At 42.1% G+C, this 15,228-nt stretch overlaps 1 protein-coding gene across 5 annotated transcripts in view; it reads right to left on the reverse strand.

The window, feature by feature from the left end:
- Positions 1-15,228, reverse strand: part of MCC (MCC regulator of WNT signaling pathway) — a 430,355-nt gene that overhangs the window by 252,728 nt on the left and 162,399 nt on the right. Inside the window, exon 2 of one of the 5 annotated variants that reach the window (XM_057737623.1) lies at positions 1,494-1,541. The exons of the other annotated variants lie outside the window; for them this stretch is intronic. Within the exon in view, the coding sequence (XP_057593606.1) occupies positions 1,494-1,541 (48 nt within the window). The remainder of the gene's footprint in view (positions 1-1,493; positions 1,542-15,228) is intronic. 5 annotated transcript variants of the gene reach the window in all.

The following is a 15,228-nucleotide window of genomic DNA, read 5'->3' on the forward strand; positions in this document are numbered from 1 at the left end:
AGGGCTACTTAAATGATCAAGGATGTTTACTTTAAGATAATGGAAATATTTTTATCGAAGAGGCCTTTCTTTACATTTCTAAGCACAGACTCAAAGCCATAACGCTGCTGCTTTAGCTGCTGTGGATTCCCACAGCCATAAGAAATGTTGTGCTTTTCCTTGACTCAGTTTCCCCATCACTGCCAACGGCACAGTTCTTATCTCTTCTACCAACTACCCACAAATTAAGTGTTAAGCATTGTGTACACAGTGATGGTCTCCAGACTCTAATCTTAAGTGGAAGACAGATAAAAACACAAGCAAGAGACTTAGCCTATAAAGAAAACAGAAAAAGGTTTCTAATGATCAGTCAGCCTTGCTTTAGTAAAAAAATTTCCTACTGCAAAATTAAAAACAAAACATGGGGGACTTCCTACATGGCGCAGTGGGTAAGAATTCACCTGCCAATGCAGGGGACACAGGTTCGATCCCTGCCCCAGGAAGATCCCACATGCCGTGGAGCAACTAAGCCCATGCACCACAACTATTGAGCCTAGGCTCTAGAGCCCGTGAGCCACAACTATTGAGCCCATGTGCCGCAACTACTGAAGCCCACGTGCCTAGAGCCCATGCTCTGCAACAAGAGAGGCCACCTCAATGAAGAGCCCGTGCACAATGAAGAGTAGCCCCCACTCGCTGCAACTAGAGAAAGCACGTGTGCAGCAACAAAGACCCAACACAGCGAATAAGATAAATAAATAAATAATAATAAAAAAAACTTGATATCAATATGAGAAATAAGGTGACCAACCATCCCAGTCTGCTCAGGACTATGAGGGGTTTTGCACTGAAATTCCTGGGTAAACCAAGAGACGGCTACCTTAACAGAAACTCAAATGAGTGAAAATATTTGCATAATCAGAGATGACTGATCAACTTCAAACTCAATTCTCTGCATTAAAAATTGGAGCTTGACTAGTTTTAGCTTGTATATATTTTATCTTTTTTCTTGATCTTTTTTTTTTTTCAGTTTCACCAAAGAAAATTAGCTAAAGATTTAGTTATCTGAAGCTCTGCCAGTTACTCTGCAACCCTGGGTAAGTTACTGAAGCTCTCTATCTCAAGTTCCTCCTCACACCAGGCACACAGTAGCACCCAAACGTGAGTCAATGATATCATCTCTATTTAATACTGTAAGCCTAGTGGTATGACCATATTTTTTTCTACTGATGATTTTTAAATTTCACCCATCATCTCTATAAATAGTGTGTTTTCTTTTTCTCTTCTTCCTTTTTTAAAATCTCAGAAGAGCCTACAAATACGATCAGGTTGATATGCTCTCCTTAATTCTTCCCCTTTTTTTCTGGCAGACCTAACATAAAAAATAAAAAAGCAATTTCATTTCCTTCTTCATTTTAAAATCAGGCTCTACCATGCTCATTTTAAATAACCAAGTGTTAGAAAACGTTTAATAACAAAATATCATTATTTCTTTCTCAGTAATTTCTAATTACCAGGATACACTTGTCCATGTTAGGATGTTTCCTTTTCCAACTGCTAACCTAGAAAGAGGAATAAGCTTATTAGAATTCTAGCAACACCAGTAACAAAATATAATTAGCTTCTTGGAATTTATGAGCCTATTCTTTCAACAAAATACAGTAATTATTCTTTAAAAATGAATATGATAATGCATGGATTGCAAAGAAACACTCCAATGAATGAAGGGACATTACTCGCCTATCATATCTGACTAGGTTCCTTTTACTCTGTTATCCTTTGTTCATTTGCATTTTCAATCTCAAGTTAATAAAACCACAGACTATCAAGTGGCTGGGTGGCACAGAAATCACTAAAACGTAATAATATCGACAAGGTGGCTGGTGAATCTTGGGGCTGCCAGCAACAGGAACTGTAGAAATGGAGCAAGGAGTGGTTTACAGAAGTTACTATTTCACCGACGTGAAAACATTAATGAACTAAGGAGAGAGAACTACTAGTCCTATGATAATAGAGAGGAAAATGAAAGAACCTCTTAATCTACCATATTTACAAGAACAGAACCTAAGGGGCTGAGAGTGACACTGGAAAAATGTTTGGAGTAGAAAGAGGAATGCAGCATTTCTTCCAAAGCAGGAAACTGATTCATTACCAATTACCAAATCAATGTCTAGTTCCTAGCAAACAGTAGGAATGCCGGAATGAGTGTCCTTTTCCCCTTCTGGCAGAGTTCCATCATCAGCTACAGCACATTATATAAGGGGATCAGAGCTTTCCGACTTGCTCAGGGTTTTCTAAAAGCTGCCTGCAGGGAAAGCACTGTAGATGAGCAAGGAGATCTTAGGAAGTTTACATAAAGCCGAAAGCTGGGGATTCTGTGCTGAGTCACGCCTTCAGCACTCAGGGTCTTTGTCAACTGGATCTTCTTTGATTTTCTCATCTTGTATTAGGTATTACAGGGGGACAGCAGAAGAGTACATCAAGTACCAGCCACTCCCGGCCACTGAAGTTACTTACACGTTCGTAGGGTAGGAAAAAGTTCAGCATGAGAAGCAGGATGAAGCCATATTTTAAAGCACGTATGGTGTGCTTGTAGAAACTAAACACAATAGGATTTTTAGAAAAGAGGGATGAGAGTAGGGATGTGGTGGTGCCAAGTAGAGTCAGCTGGACCAGATAAGGGTATATTCATGATTAAGTTGGATTAAGCAAAGAAATGCAAATAACACTATGCAAAGGGCCACAGTAAGGAAGATCAGGAATCCCCTCACCCATAAAAATCAACTGGATGATGAAAGAAACACTGAGTCATGTGAAGGGTGGACAGGTTAATAAATCCTTCCTTCATGAAATACGCTCTGTTCTCTGTTTCCTTTCTTCAGACTCCTAGATCTGCCTATCACGTCACGCTCCTCAATTCCACTCTTAATTATGGGCGAGCCTCAGGGTTTATCTGTACCACTGACACAGAGAGGAAGAGAGGGTTTTGCCTCTGTGCAATTCTCCAGCACACACAAGTCGCTCAACATCACACATCCACTGGCCATATGAAGCAGGGTGGAGGGCTTCCAGAAGGTCACCGAAGAGTGCCGCATAGGGGACTTAGTTCAATCATGCTATTAGACAACACTAACTTCCTACAGTAGCATCCATGCTTGTCACAATGTGTAGTAGTCATTAGAGTGGAGCATAAATCAGATTCCGGGCACTAGCAAAGTAGAGAAAGGAACTGACCAGTTTCTAAGAATGGTGTAATTCTTAGCAAACCAACTTCTTCCTAGGAAAGGGGGAAACCAGCAGAGAAGCGTCTGTGCTAAGCTGGGATCATTTAATTTTGACTAAAGACATTTTTGAAGGCTAATGAAACTAAGGCCAGAGGAGCACTGTGACAGCTATTTCCAATCATGCAATCAGTCAAGTTTCCACTACAATCCCTCAATGGGCCAAACACTGGGCTATCGAAATCACCAAGTATGAAAGGTTTCAACATCCAAGTTCCCACAATTAACTCTATTTTCATAAATACTCAGAAAGGAAGCCTCCAGCCAATCCATCATCCATGTGGGTCATTCAATTCATGAACTCTTTAAAAGAAAAATTAAAACAACAAAAAACCCCAAAACACCCCAAAGCTACAAGTGGGTCCTCTCCATTCTGCTAAATAGTTACTTCGATTCCAAGAGCTAAACTGATTACACAGCAGACTTGCCAAGCCAATAGGTCAAATGTTGTTCGATTAACATTTTGGTCACATCCACTTTAAACAAAAATTAAACAAAGCCTTTAACTGCAGACTTGTACTTGCAACGTAGTTCAATTTAGGGATTTCCAAGTAATCACTTTGTTGTTATTTATAGGAAGACACCATTAAAACAGAGAAACACTAGCAATTCATAATGGTCACACTCAGCCAGAAAATAAAATCCAGCAGCTCTGTGATTAAAAAGGACTCCACTGGGCCTCAGGGATTGAGCTTCCTACAATTAGACTGGTTCATAGAAGACTTTGCAACATTAGGTTAATATGAGATCACCTACATGTAAGAATGGAGTAATACATTATTAGATGTTCAGGTGAAATATCTTTTTAAAACATTCTAAAATTTGTTTCACTTGGTGGTTTAAATAAATAAGGGGGGTGGGCAGGATAACTCTCCCTCCCCCCATCTCTCACACCCTCATGGATCAGAATGTCAAGGCCACAGTGGCCACAGTTACACTGGCCCTGAAGGGTAACCAGCATGGAATTGTGTAGCAGTCACGTGGTCTCTCTGCACTCCTGCCCTGGTGCCATCTGACACCCGGCAGCCCTCCTTCACCACTTTAAAGGCATTCCTAAATAAGCAGCGGGCAGAAGACTATGTACGCAGGCCAAGGTAGAACAACAGATGGTCCCAATTTATTTTAGCCAGTGTCTTTTTTTTTTTTTTTTTTTCCTTTTAGATCAACCTTTTCAGTCTTTGTATTATTTTACAAAGATCATGCCAGGACCTTAAGGTACCCTCGTTTTTTCTTCTTTAACACCAGATACCAACTCTGCATGATACATTGCTCAATTTTTTTCATTCACTCACATTTTTTTTCTCTCTCACTCCTCTCCCTCTCTCCATCTACCGTAGATATATAAGAAAACAAAGTTATATAGGTGCATTATTCATATGCACAAAGAATTGAAAACCTAAATATTTATTCAATAGCTATTATGGCATAGAAGATGGACTATTAAAGTTATTAAAATTCAAGTTTTTTTTAAAAGAAAATGTATCAAGGAAAACTTGAGGAAAGTAGAATATTGTGAAGCTCAACCATAAGCCCTTTAAAGAAATATTAACAACCAAAAGAACATCCCAAAATGGTACCTGATAATTACAAGATTTTTCTACTAATCTATTTTCCGAATTTAGTATGTGCATGCATGACTTTCACAATCATACCCACAGACCCCTTACCCTGCCCTTTCTTAAGGGAGAATCAAAGGTAGAAATGCCCACGTGATGTCATGAACTAATCAGATTTTTCTGAAAATTTTTTTTAAAATGTGACTTTAAAAGTACAACCTGTTTCAGGTATAATGACAGATTCTGAACCATAAACGTGTGTGCATATATCGATATCATATACACATAAAAAGGGAGAAGGCAAAGACTATGACACATGAAGCGCTGGAGTATGCATAGTACCATTTGGTTGCTTCGCACTACTTCTCATGTATGCGGTACATGAGGGTAGGCATCTACTGCTGGAGGCGCTGGAATGGACTACAACATGAGCCGTCAACTCACCTGCACTGTAAGTGAACAGCCATGAAGACCAAAGATTCCCAAACTGACCTCTTTCTGAGCCTTATTAGCCCACAGCCTACCAGTAACACATTTCCACTTAGATGACCAACAGGGATCTCAAATTCAGCATGCCTAAGTCCAGACATCACTCCCCACAAATTGGATTTTACGTAAAATCTCCAATCTCTCCTGTCAGCATAATCCTCTCAGAAATCCAGACATTGCCCCCAATGCCTCTCCTTCCCAGCCACCTATCAACCCACCCAACAACCCCAGGTCTTATAGATGCCAGTTCTAGAGGCCATAACTACATGGTCTGAGAAGGCTGTAGGCATCGTGCAAACAGCAGGGACTTCTGGAATCAGACCCAAGTTTAAACTTGGCCTTGCCACCTAGTAGATGTGTGACCTTGGGCAAGACCCTTAATCCTTCTGAGCTTCCAAATGCCCCTAACGATAGGACCTACATCACGGACTGTTGCATGGTTTAAATAATGCCATGCACTCAAAAGGGAATGTTGAGGGCTGGATGCTGTATAAGTGCTAGTGATGGATGCTGAACAGCAGCCACTCTGGAAGGAAATAGCAAGTCCGCAGGACTATACAGTACACTAAGTGCTATAATGCAGGATGCCCAGGGCTAAGGGAGCATAGGGGAGAGGATGGAATCTAGACTAGAGTGGGAATGTCAGGGAAGATTTTCAAGGGAAATAACACTTTAAGTCCTATGAGATGAGCAAGAGGTAGATAAGCAAAGGTGGAGGATAAGGATAGTGCACTGGCAGAGAAATAGCAAATGTGAAGTTCTAAGGTCAAGAGACAACCAGGCACCTTGAAGGTATTGCCAGTAGTTGAGTTGGCTGGAGGCTAGAACGTGAGAGTGAGAAGTGGCCAGATATAGCTGGAGAGTCCAGCAGGGCCTAAGGAGCTGGGTACCCTAAAATGCAGGATTTTAAGCAGGGAAATGGCATTTTAAAAATGCACGCTGGGGGACTTTCCTGGTGGTCCAGTGGTTAAGACTCCGCGCTTCCAATGCAGGCGGCATGGGTTTGATCCCTGGTCAGGGAACTAAGATCCTGCATGCCTCGAGGCATGGTCAAAAAAATGAAAGAATAAAAAATAAAATTCATGCAAAGTGCTTAGCGCTTTTGAGTGCTATTCCTGAATACTCGATGCAACAGCCTTCATTTTCACTACTAATTTCCAGAAATGTACAATCTTTTGTGTTTTTTCTCATGCTAGCCCTCCTCCTACTAATCATTAATATGTTAGAGGATTTTTTTAAAGCAATTTTAAGATTTTCCTCAATTTACCTGGTGAATTAAAGGCAGACATGTAAAGGGAAAATCCCATGTCTATACCTGGGCTCCTTGGCAGTCAGACGAGCAATGAAAAGGTTAATTTCTTATGTAAGTCATAAACCTCAGAACTCTCCACATAACCGATCACACTAACTTCTCAATTCCAACTGCTGTGCTAAGCAGTATTTACAAGACACTGCATCAGCCTCATGATTTCGTAGCATAATATGCTCCAATCTTCCCATCCAGCCCACATAAGCACCTGTGGTTCAGGGCACTCAGAGTCACCCAAAGCATCACAGGCTGATTGTTTCGATGAAAATGTAATTCTACCACTAAGGACTATTGCAGTCACACTTTGAATGAAATCTACCTAGTAACGCAGACCTCACTGGAATCCCTTCCTAGCTCCATTCTGCAACCTGTGAACACTGATATTTTTAAAAAACTAAATTAGTGGAATGAATTGAAATCTTTATCATTCCACCAGACTAAGAATCATTGACCTAAGAAAAGCAACTAACATATTCCTGTCACTTGCAAATGAATGCTGAAGCTTAATTGCAGGAATTTCCCTACAAATTCCCTACATCCTGCAAAGCAAGGATGTCTTTTTGCATATAGGGCACAATTACATACAGAATATTTGCAACACCCTCATCCTTAAATACTACATATTCATTTCTATTTTGGAAAGAAAACTTGCTAAGGCTAAAGACATCAAGTTACCATTTTCATGATTTCTAACAATTTTACTTTAATCAAAGTACCAATGAACAATAATCTCTTGAAAAAATCTCTAACAGGATGCTTTTGAATATCAGAACTATTACTGTACTTAAGGCAACATGTTTTAAAAAGTGTAGATTTAGCCTTTGATATGCATAAAGGGAGGGAATATTTGCAAGATGAAACAGAAGTAATTCTATACCATATTGCTTCATTTGAAGTATTCCAATAAAATATCTACATTGCCATCCTTCATATTTATCATTTCTAATAGCACAATAGCACAATCAAATTCTAGCTCCTGGAGCTACTCCCACCATCCTAGGACTAGGACCTGCTTCCAAACAGCTTCCACTCTGACCTCCTCTCTTCCTAAGAGAATACCCGGAGCCAGCCCAGATACGCCCATGAGACGCGGCTGGAAGCAAAGCTTTCCAACCCCAGGCATATTGGGTGGGTCCCTAAAGCCCAGTGTTTGCTTTCAGAAGGAGATGGAGGGGAGGTGTAACCCAGACCCAGGGAGTAGGGGACCTGGGGGGGACGATAACACTCGCACCGCTGATTGGTACAAAAGTCATTGCCTCTGTGTACTCCTCCTTTCTCTTGTTAGTCTTTTCCTCTTACTTCTTTTCATCATGCGTAACTATCATGTGTCCTGTCAACCACGCTGCAATAATATGCTCGGAGAATAATGCATTTCTCCAGCCACTGGCCACTCCCCCACCAGGTAAGCTTCTGTGACAGAGGAACACGTGAAAAGATTGAATGATAGAGTGCTGAGGGTTAAGCAGTGCTGCCAGACAGCACGGGGGACCTGCCAGAGCGTTACCTGGGAGCTGACAAGGGCCTTCTAGAGACTGGCATGAGCGCTTGGGCGAGAGGGCAGGAGGGAGGAGGAGGAAAGATACTGACTACAGGAAGTGTCTGTGTTACACGAGACGTGCGCTTCTCCTTCTACCTGTCCGGTATGCAAATGGATCTGTGTTGGAGATACAGACTTGTGAGGTAACAGCTTAGAGGCGGTAGCCTAAGCCATGGGAAGGAGTCACATCACTTGGAGGAGCACTCTTGGAGATGAGCCGGAGATGGAAGTTCAAAGGGTCCAAAACTTCACAACCAGAAAGTGAGAGGTGAGAACCCAGGGTTTAGGTCTGTGGCTCATGTCAGTTTCCTTCCCTTTGCCCTCAGGTACTATATCCTCTTCAGCAAATGATCAAACTATCCAACAACTTCAAAACCCAAGAGGGAATATTCCACCGCTTCCTCCTTTCTGACCATTAGGCAAAACCTCAATCAAGAAGCTTTTAAAAAATTCTTTCCAATGAAAAAGTTATCTGTACACTGCAACAGAGACGGCCTTCACTGCTGGGGGGCACATCCCAAGTCCTCTCAAACCCACTTACCAAGGCTCCCCCTCTCTTTCAGCAGATGAGCCCCTCCCATCTGTTACTGCTCTTCCAGGCAAAGCTCCCGCCCACACTGCTGCAACCTTCTTACAGCAAACAGATCGTAACTCGTGAGGGAATCCGCAACGTGTGCCTCGCTGATGAAAACCCTATCTCCGTAAAAGAAACAGTTACGCACTACATGAACATGGTCTGTTTCTCTGCAATGCATCCTTATCGTGGGCGTGGGTAGTGGCCCGCCACGCCTTCCCTCTCCCACATTACACCATCAACTAGGATGGTCATCCTAAGGTTGGTCCTAGGCACAAAGAGGGTTTGACGTCACTATAGCTGGGACAAAATTAGGACCAATGAAATAAAAATGATAAACAAAATAAAATTTAAAAAGCGATGAGTATTGCCACTTAGCTCCTCAACCCTATGACTCTGCAAATCCAAAAACGGAGAGATCTTTCTTTTCTAAGACTTGCCAAAATTTGGAAGAACATTTTCCCAGATAATGAGTTTTTGGCATTAAGGTCCAGCAAACATCAACAGGCTATGAAACTCTTAAGATTCCCGGATGTTGTCTTCATGACAAGTCTGTCTCCACTTAAGAATGTCTTTTAAATAATTTCAGTGCTCACTTACAACCACAGGTAAAATGTTCTGTTTGTAGTAGCAAAATAATAAGAATAATAACAACACTAATATCGCAGAGTTAACTAACAGTACTTATCAGGCACTTTATAAGCACTACATAGGTCAGGTCACTCATCTTCACAGCATTTGCTTAAGGTGGATTCTCTTATTTTCACCATTTTATAATAGGGAATGCACAGCCCAGAGAAGCAACTTCCCCCGGATTGCAGAGGTAGGAAGTGGCAGAGCTATGATTTCAGAGCACACAGCTTTACCACACATAGTTTTGCAGATACACAAACTGAGGGGATGAATCAAGTGACCTGGCCGAGAGGAGAAGTTAGTAAAGAAGGTGGCCCAAAAGCAGCGGCCCTTCCTAGTCATTCAACATACTACCCTGACCCCAAAGTGCCATCACTGCTGGCTGGGACATTACAATGCCAAGTAAGAACGATGCCCCACCTTCAACAGGCGGGGAATTAAAGGGTTTGAAGGCAGCTTTATCAACATCAGACACTTTCTTTGGCCATAATTACATGTATGTCCGGACAGCATTTTCATCAGCAACTCAGAAGCCGCAAATGAGAAACAGTCTTAAAAGTCACCCTATCAATCAGACCAGAAGGCATACTGCTTTCTGCCCTACGCGTACATCAAGGCATCAAGGTATCCTGAAAAAAACAAGATCCCAATTTTAGTTCGGATCTACTCATTGGGAGTAAAAACTCCTGTCCCGGGGTCCAACTGCCCTATTTTCCCCTCCTCACTACGGAACCCCTGTCCATAATCAGCCCAGGCAGAGCAGCCCTGGACCATCTCATTCCCACAGCACTCCTCTTCCACGTTCACTCGCATCCAAACACTTAATCAAAAGTGCTCCCAATCAAGCATGAAAATAAATTAGATTTTGGTTTCACCAGGATTAGACTGACAGCACCAAGAAATAACGTAACAGTTATCTAATCTAGCAGGCCAGCCTCAGACTTCCTGGCTGCTCTCCACAGGCCCCTCTTGCTAAAGCCCTCTCCTAAAAACCCTCTTTAAATACTGTGAAATCACCACATGTCAGTGGAGCAATGTAACTCTTCAAGTACCGTGAGCGTAACTCTTCACTCTGGTGTCTGCCTAACCTTGCTCGAGATCCTCTAGCTCAGGGGTCCCCAAGCCCTGGGCCACGGGCCCGGTAGCGGGTTTAGGAACCGGGCTGCACAGCAGGAGGTGAGCGGCGGGTGAGCGAGCTAAGCATCACTGTATCTACAGCGGCTCCCCATCTCTTGCAGTACTGCCTGAGCTCTGCCTCCTGTCCGATCAGCGGCGGCCCTAGATTCTCCTAGAAGCCCAAACCCTACTGTGAACAGTGCATGCGAGGGATCTAGGTTGTGCGCTCCTTATGACAGTCTAACGCCTGATGATCTGGGGTGGGGCTGAGGCGGTGATGCTAGCACTGGGGAGCGGCTGCAAATACAGATGATCATCAGCAGGGAGGTTTGACTGCACAGAGACCATAATAAATCAATCGCTTGCTTGAATCATCCTGAAACCATTCCCTCCTAACCCCACCCCTGGTGGGTGGAAAAACTGTCTTCCGTGAAACCGGTCCCTGGTGCCAAAAATGTTGGGGACTGCTGATCTAGTCTGTCCAGAGGGAGAGATGCTGGTTGTCAGCCTGTGAAATGAGCACTGGCCCCACACTGCATCAAGAAGTTACTTTTTCCTGGACACCGTGCAGAAGAGCCTCCTGGGCTTGGGCGAGCCCATTTCTTTTCCGTGACGAAGCAGTGTATGTTCATGCCTCATTTTACACTCACTGTAACTCCATCTGGAAATACCATGGAGCTAGTGGCTGTGCAAAGCTCCAACCACAGAGAAAAATCAGACCTGGGCAAAAGAGAAAAGGGACAGGGACTTGATATCCAAAATATATGAAGAAGTCCTACAGCACCATAACAAGAGATTCCTAAACAACTTGATTAAAATTGGATGTGAGCTTGAATAGACATTTCTCTGACAATGACAGGGCCAATAAGCACATGAAAAGAATCTCAACATGAGTATCATTAGGGAAATGCAAAGAGAAACCACAATTAGATGCCGCCTCACACCCGTTACGATGGCTATTATTTAAAAAGCAAAATAAAACAGAAAAAGTGTTGGCAAGGATGTGGAGAAGTTGGAACCTCTGTGCATTGCTGGTGGGAATGATGTAAAGTGGAACATTCTCTATGGAAAATGATAGGGCAATTCTCAAAAAATTAAATACAGAATCGCCACATGCTCTAGCAATCCCACTTCCGGGTATGTACCCAAAAGAAGTGCAAGCAGGGACTCAAACAAATATCTGTTCACCCATATGCATCAAAGAATTATTCTCACAGCCAAAAAGCAGAGGTCACCCAAGTGTCCATTGACAGATGAATGGATAAACAACATAATATATACATAAAGTAGATTATCAGTCAGCCATAAAAAGGAAGTTCTGACACATGCTACAATATCAATGAACCTTGAAGACATTATTCTAAGGGAAATAAACCAGTCATGAAGGGATAAATATTTTATGATTACATTAACATGAAGTATCAAGATCAGTCAAATTCATAGAGCGGCAGAAAGTAGAAGGGTAATTGCCGGGGCAGGGAGGAGGAAAACGGTGAGTTACTGTTTCATGGGTACAGAGTTTCAGTTGGGGAAGATGAAAAAGCGCTGCTGATGGATGATGATGATGGTTGTACAGTAATGTGAATGTATTTAATGCCACAGAACCCCTAAAGCAGTTAAAATTGTTAATTTTATGTTATATATATTTTACCACAATTTTTAAAAAGGATAGAAGGGTTGACCAAGTCCCACACCATCAACACACAGCAACTGGCAAAGCAGACAGACAGCAAGATCCTCTCACCATTCCTCCCAAATAGAACTTACTGCTCTTTTGGATTTTTTACCTGGTAGGCCCCAACAATCCTGACCAAAAAAAACCCACGGGGCGCAGACTATTACAATACACCCATAAGTCATAGATAGAGCTAAAAATAAATTCTTCTAATTATGTTAATAGTGTGATTAGTAGCAATGTCCTATGTAGATGAGATTACTGAAGAATTAGACTTCCATCTTTGAAAATAATTACGGACTATTTTAAAACACATATTTTAAAACAAATCTTGTGATACAGAAACAGGAAGTTGAGGCAAAAGAGGAAAAATTATCCCTGGGAGTTAAGGAAAACTAAGTTCTTCCCCCTCTGCCACTAGCCAGCCTTCTTCATGCCTCAGTTTCCTCATCAGTCATGCAAATACTTTGGATAAAATAAACTGCTTAAGAACATAAGATAAGCTGCTTAAAGAATAGCTTAATGCCGCCACCCTACAGAAGCATATCCTTTGTCTACTTCCAGGCTTACCTGGCATCTTTCTAGTCATAATCTGACTGCCAAATAGCTTTTCAATAGGAAAAAAGTGTCAGCATTCCAGGCTTCTTGGAGCTATATTGATTATAAATCAATAAACTGATATGAAAGTTCACAAAAAATAGTCAGTGATTATAAACTGTGGAAGGAAATTGGTCTGAGTAACAGTGGAAAACAGAGCTCAGTTTTGCTAATTCTGAGCCCACCTATATTCTACATAATCAGCAGCCATCAACATCAAACCATCCATCAAGAAAGAGAAGGCAGTTTTCAAATCCTTCTTGGCCAGTGTCTACATCACTTAGTTCTTTAAACCATTCTTTTTAAGGGGAAAATACACTCACATACTCTGAAGATGTCCAAAAAATAATTATAGTTTATTTTAACACATGTAACAATTATTTCTGCTTGGAGAAAATGACACCATTTGAAAGTTTCAGAATATGCATAGGCTTTAAGAGAATGAAAGAAACAAAAGGGGTAGCATGTGACTGATCACTCTACCCTTTTCTGAAAGTACTTTCTTTAATTGGCTTTTGGGACACAACTTTTCTGGCCTTTTCTTCGCTAATTCCTCCTCTTCCCAAGGACATCTCCCTGCCCCACAATAAATACACACACACACACACACACAAACACACATACACACAGTGAAAAGGATTTTAAAAAATCACTTCGGGCATATTTTCAAAACACTCCGGAGAAATCCAGATTCTTCTCCAAAGCCTATAAGAAAATAGGTTATCTGGCCAGAACTATTTTCTCTGACCTCACTCACCTCCTTCCACTCCTCCTTGCTCACTGCACTCCCAGCCACATCCCCTCTTTGTTGACACATACCATGCCTGCCCTGGCCTCTGACCTGGACCCTCACTCGTCCCACTGCCTGAAATGACCATCCTCATCTTTGCATGGCTCTATGCCTTCTTGCATTCAGGTCGGAGTTCAACGATTCCCGCAGACAGGTCTTCCTTGATCACTAAAATAGCATCCCTCTGTCCTTCATTCCTCTTTCCTCCTCTTCATCACCACTGGACACAGATGTCACATGTATGTCTGTCTCCCTCTAGAATGCAGTAGCCATTAAAACAGGGACTACTTCAGTTTCGTTTCTGTATCCCCAAACCTAAGAACAGCACCTGGTATGTAGAAGGCACACAATGTTTGTTAAATGAAAAAATGAACTAGGAATAGCGAGTAAGTTACAATAATAACGACCAAACTAAATTTCCTCAAATGCATCCTTTAACCAAAATATGTAAGTGGCCAATCCCACACATCTGTCACACTATAATGGCAACTGCTGTTTGGTCCAGCAAGTAAATGTGAACTTTGTGGATGCCCTACGTCACATATTGGCTAGGTGCTGGCAAAACTGTGACAGGTTTCACTCTGTTCCTGCTTTCAAAGATCGCGTGGTCTCTCAGGGAGGCTGCGGATAATGAAAGTAAGTGTTCTGAACACAGAGGAGGGAAGGAATGACTAACCCGGGAGGTTGAGAGGACCAGGCTGATGCAAGAAATCATTGCAAGTGTGCTGTGTATTCTACGGACGAGTCCACACAACCCATAGGAAACAGGGACAAGCAATTACTCCCGCTCTCGCCCTGCAACCAACCAGAGGACTCCACTGCTTTTCTGCTTGCTGGGCAATCTTCTCCCATGTTGGCATTCTTCCCTTGACAACTGTTTGAATATTTCTCACAAATCCAGCTGGAGTTGTTAACTGACATACACGCACGCACACTGAGGCTTTGTGAAACTTTCTGTTCTCAGGTGATGGAACACAGCCTTTGGCTTAAGATGCATTTCCATCTTGGGCCCCATGTGTCCCGTCATGTGTTCCAAGTACCGATCGAACCTCCTGACCAGCGATCTGCCCCAAAATATCCCACCAACCAAAGCACTGAGGAGCTTTACCGTACAATTTTTCCAGCCCAAGAGACTTTGATTGCTATTTACAAAGTTAACAACCCTAACCCACACCCTTTTGTACGGCAGTAGAATCAACAGCTGCTGATGCTGAATTTTTTCCCCAAATTGTCTCAAAGTTTAAATTCTCTGCTGAGTTTCAAAAATATCTTGAAAGATTTACACATGTAAAGCGCTTTATAACTTTGGTCACTCCTTACGATAATGCAAACCTTCCAAAAGGTGTCCTCTTTCCCTCATGTATTAATTTTGGCTGTTTCTGTTCAGCAAGAGAGAAAGGACATTTGCTAGGAAGAGAGGACAGCTTTGTGGCCCCAGTAAATATTTATTCCATAAATTGAACTACTTTTTATCTGTGTAATCCAGGTTGTTCTCTTCTTGTTTCTTTCAAGAATGAAAGATGGCCACTAAGAATTTGGATGTGGTTGGGGGAGGTGGGAAAATAATTGCAAATAATTTCTCTCCACCATGCCACACCCTCGATGATGTAAAAATCCACATCCTAATTACTATCAATTTTCCACGTCTTTTCTCAGCTTGTCAGATTCTGTAATCTCGCCAACATAAGCCTC

This window comes from Hippopotamus amphibius, chromosome 1 (genome assembly GCF_030028045.1).
Source record: "Hippopotamus amphibius kiboko isolate mHipAmp2 chromosome 1, mHipAmp2.hap2, whole genome shotgun sequence".
Classification (NCBI taxonomy): Eukaryota; Metazoa; Chordata; class Mammalia; order Artiodactyla; family Hippopotamidae; genus Hippopotamus; species Hippopotamus amphibius.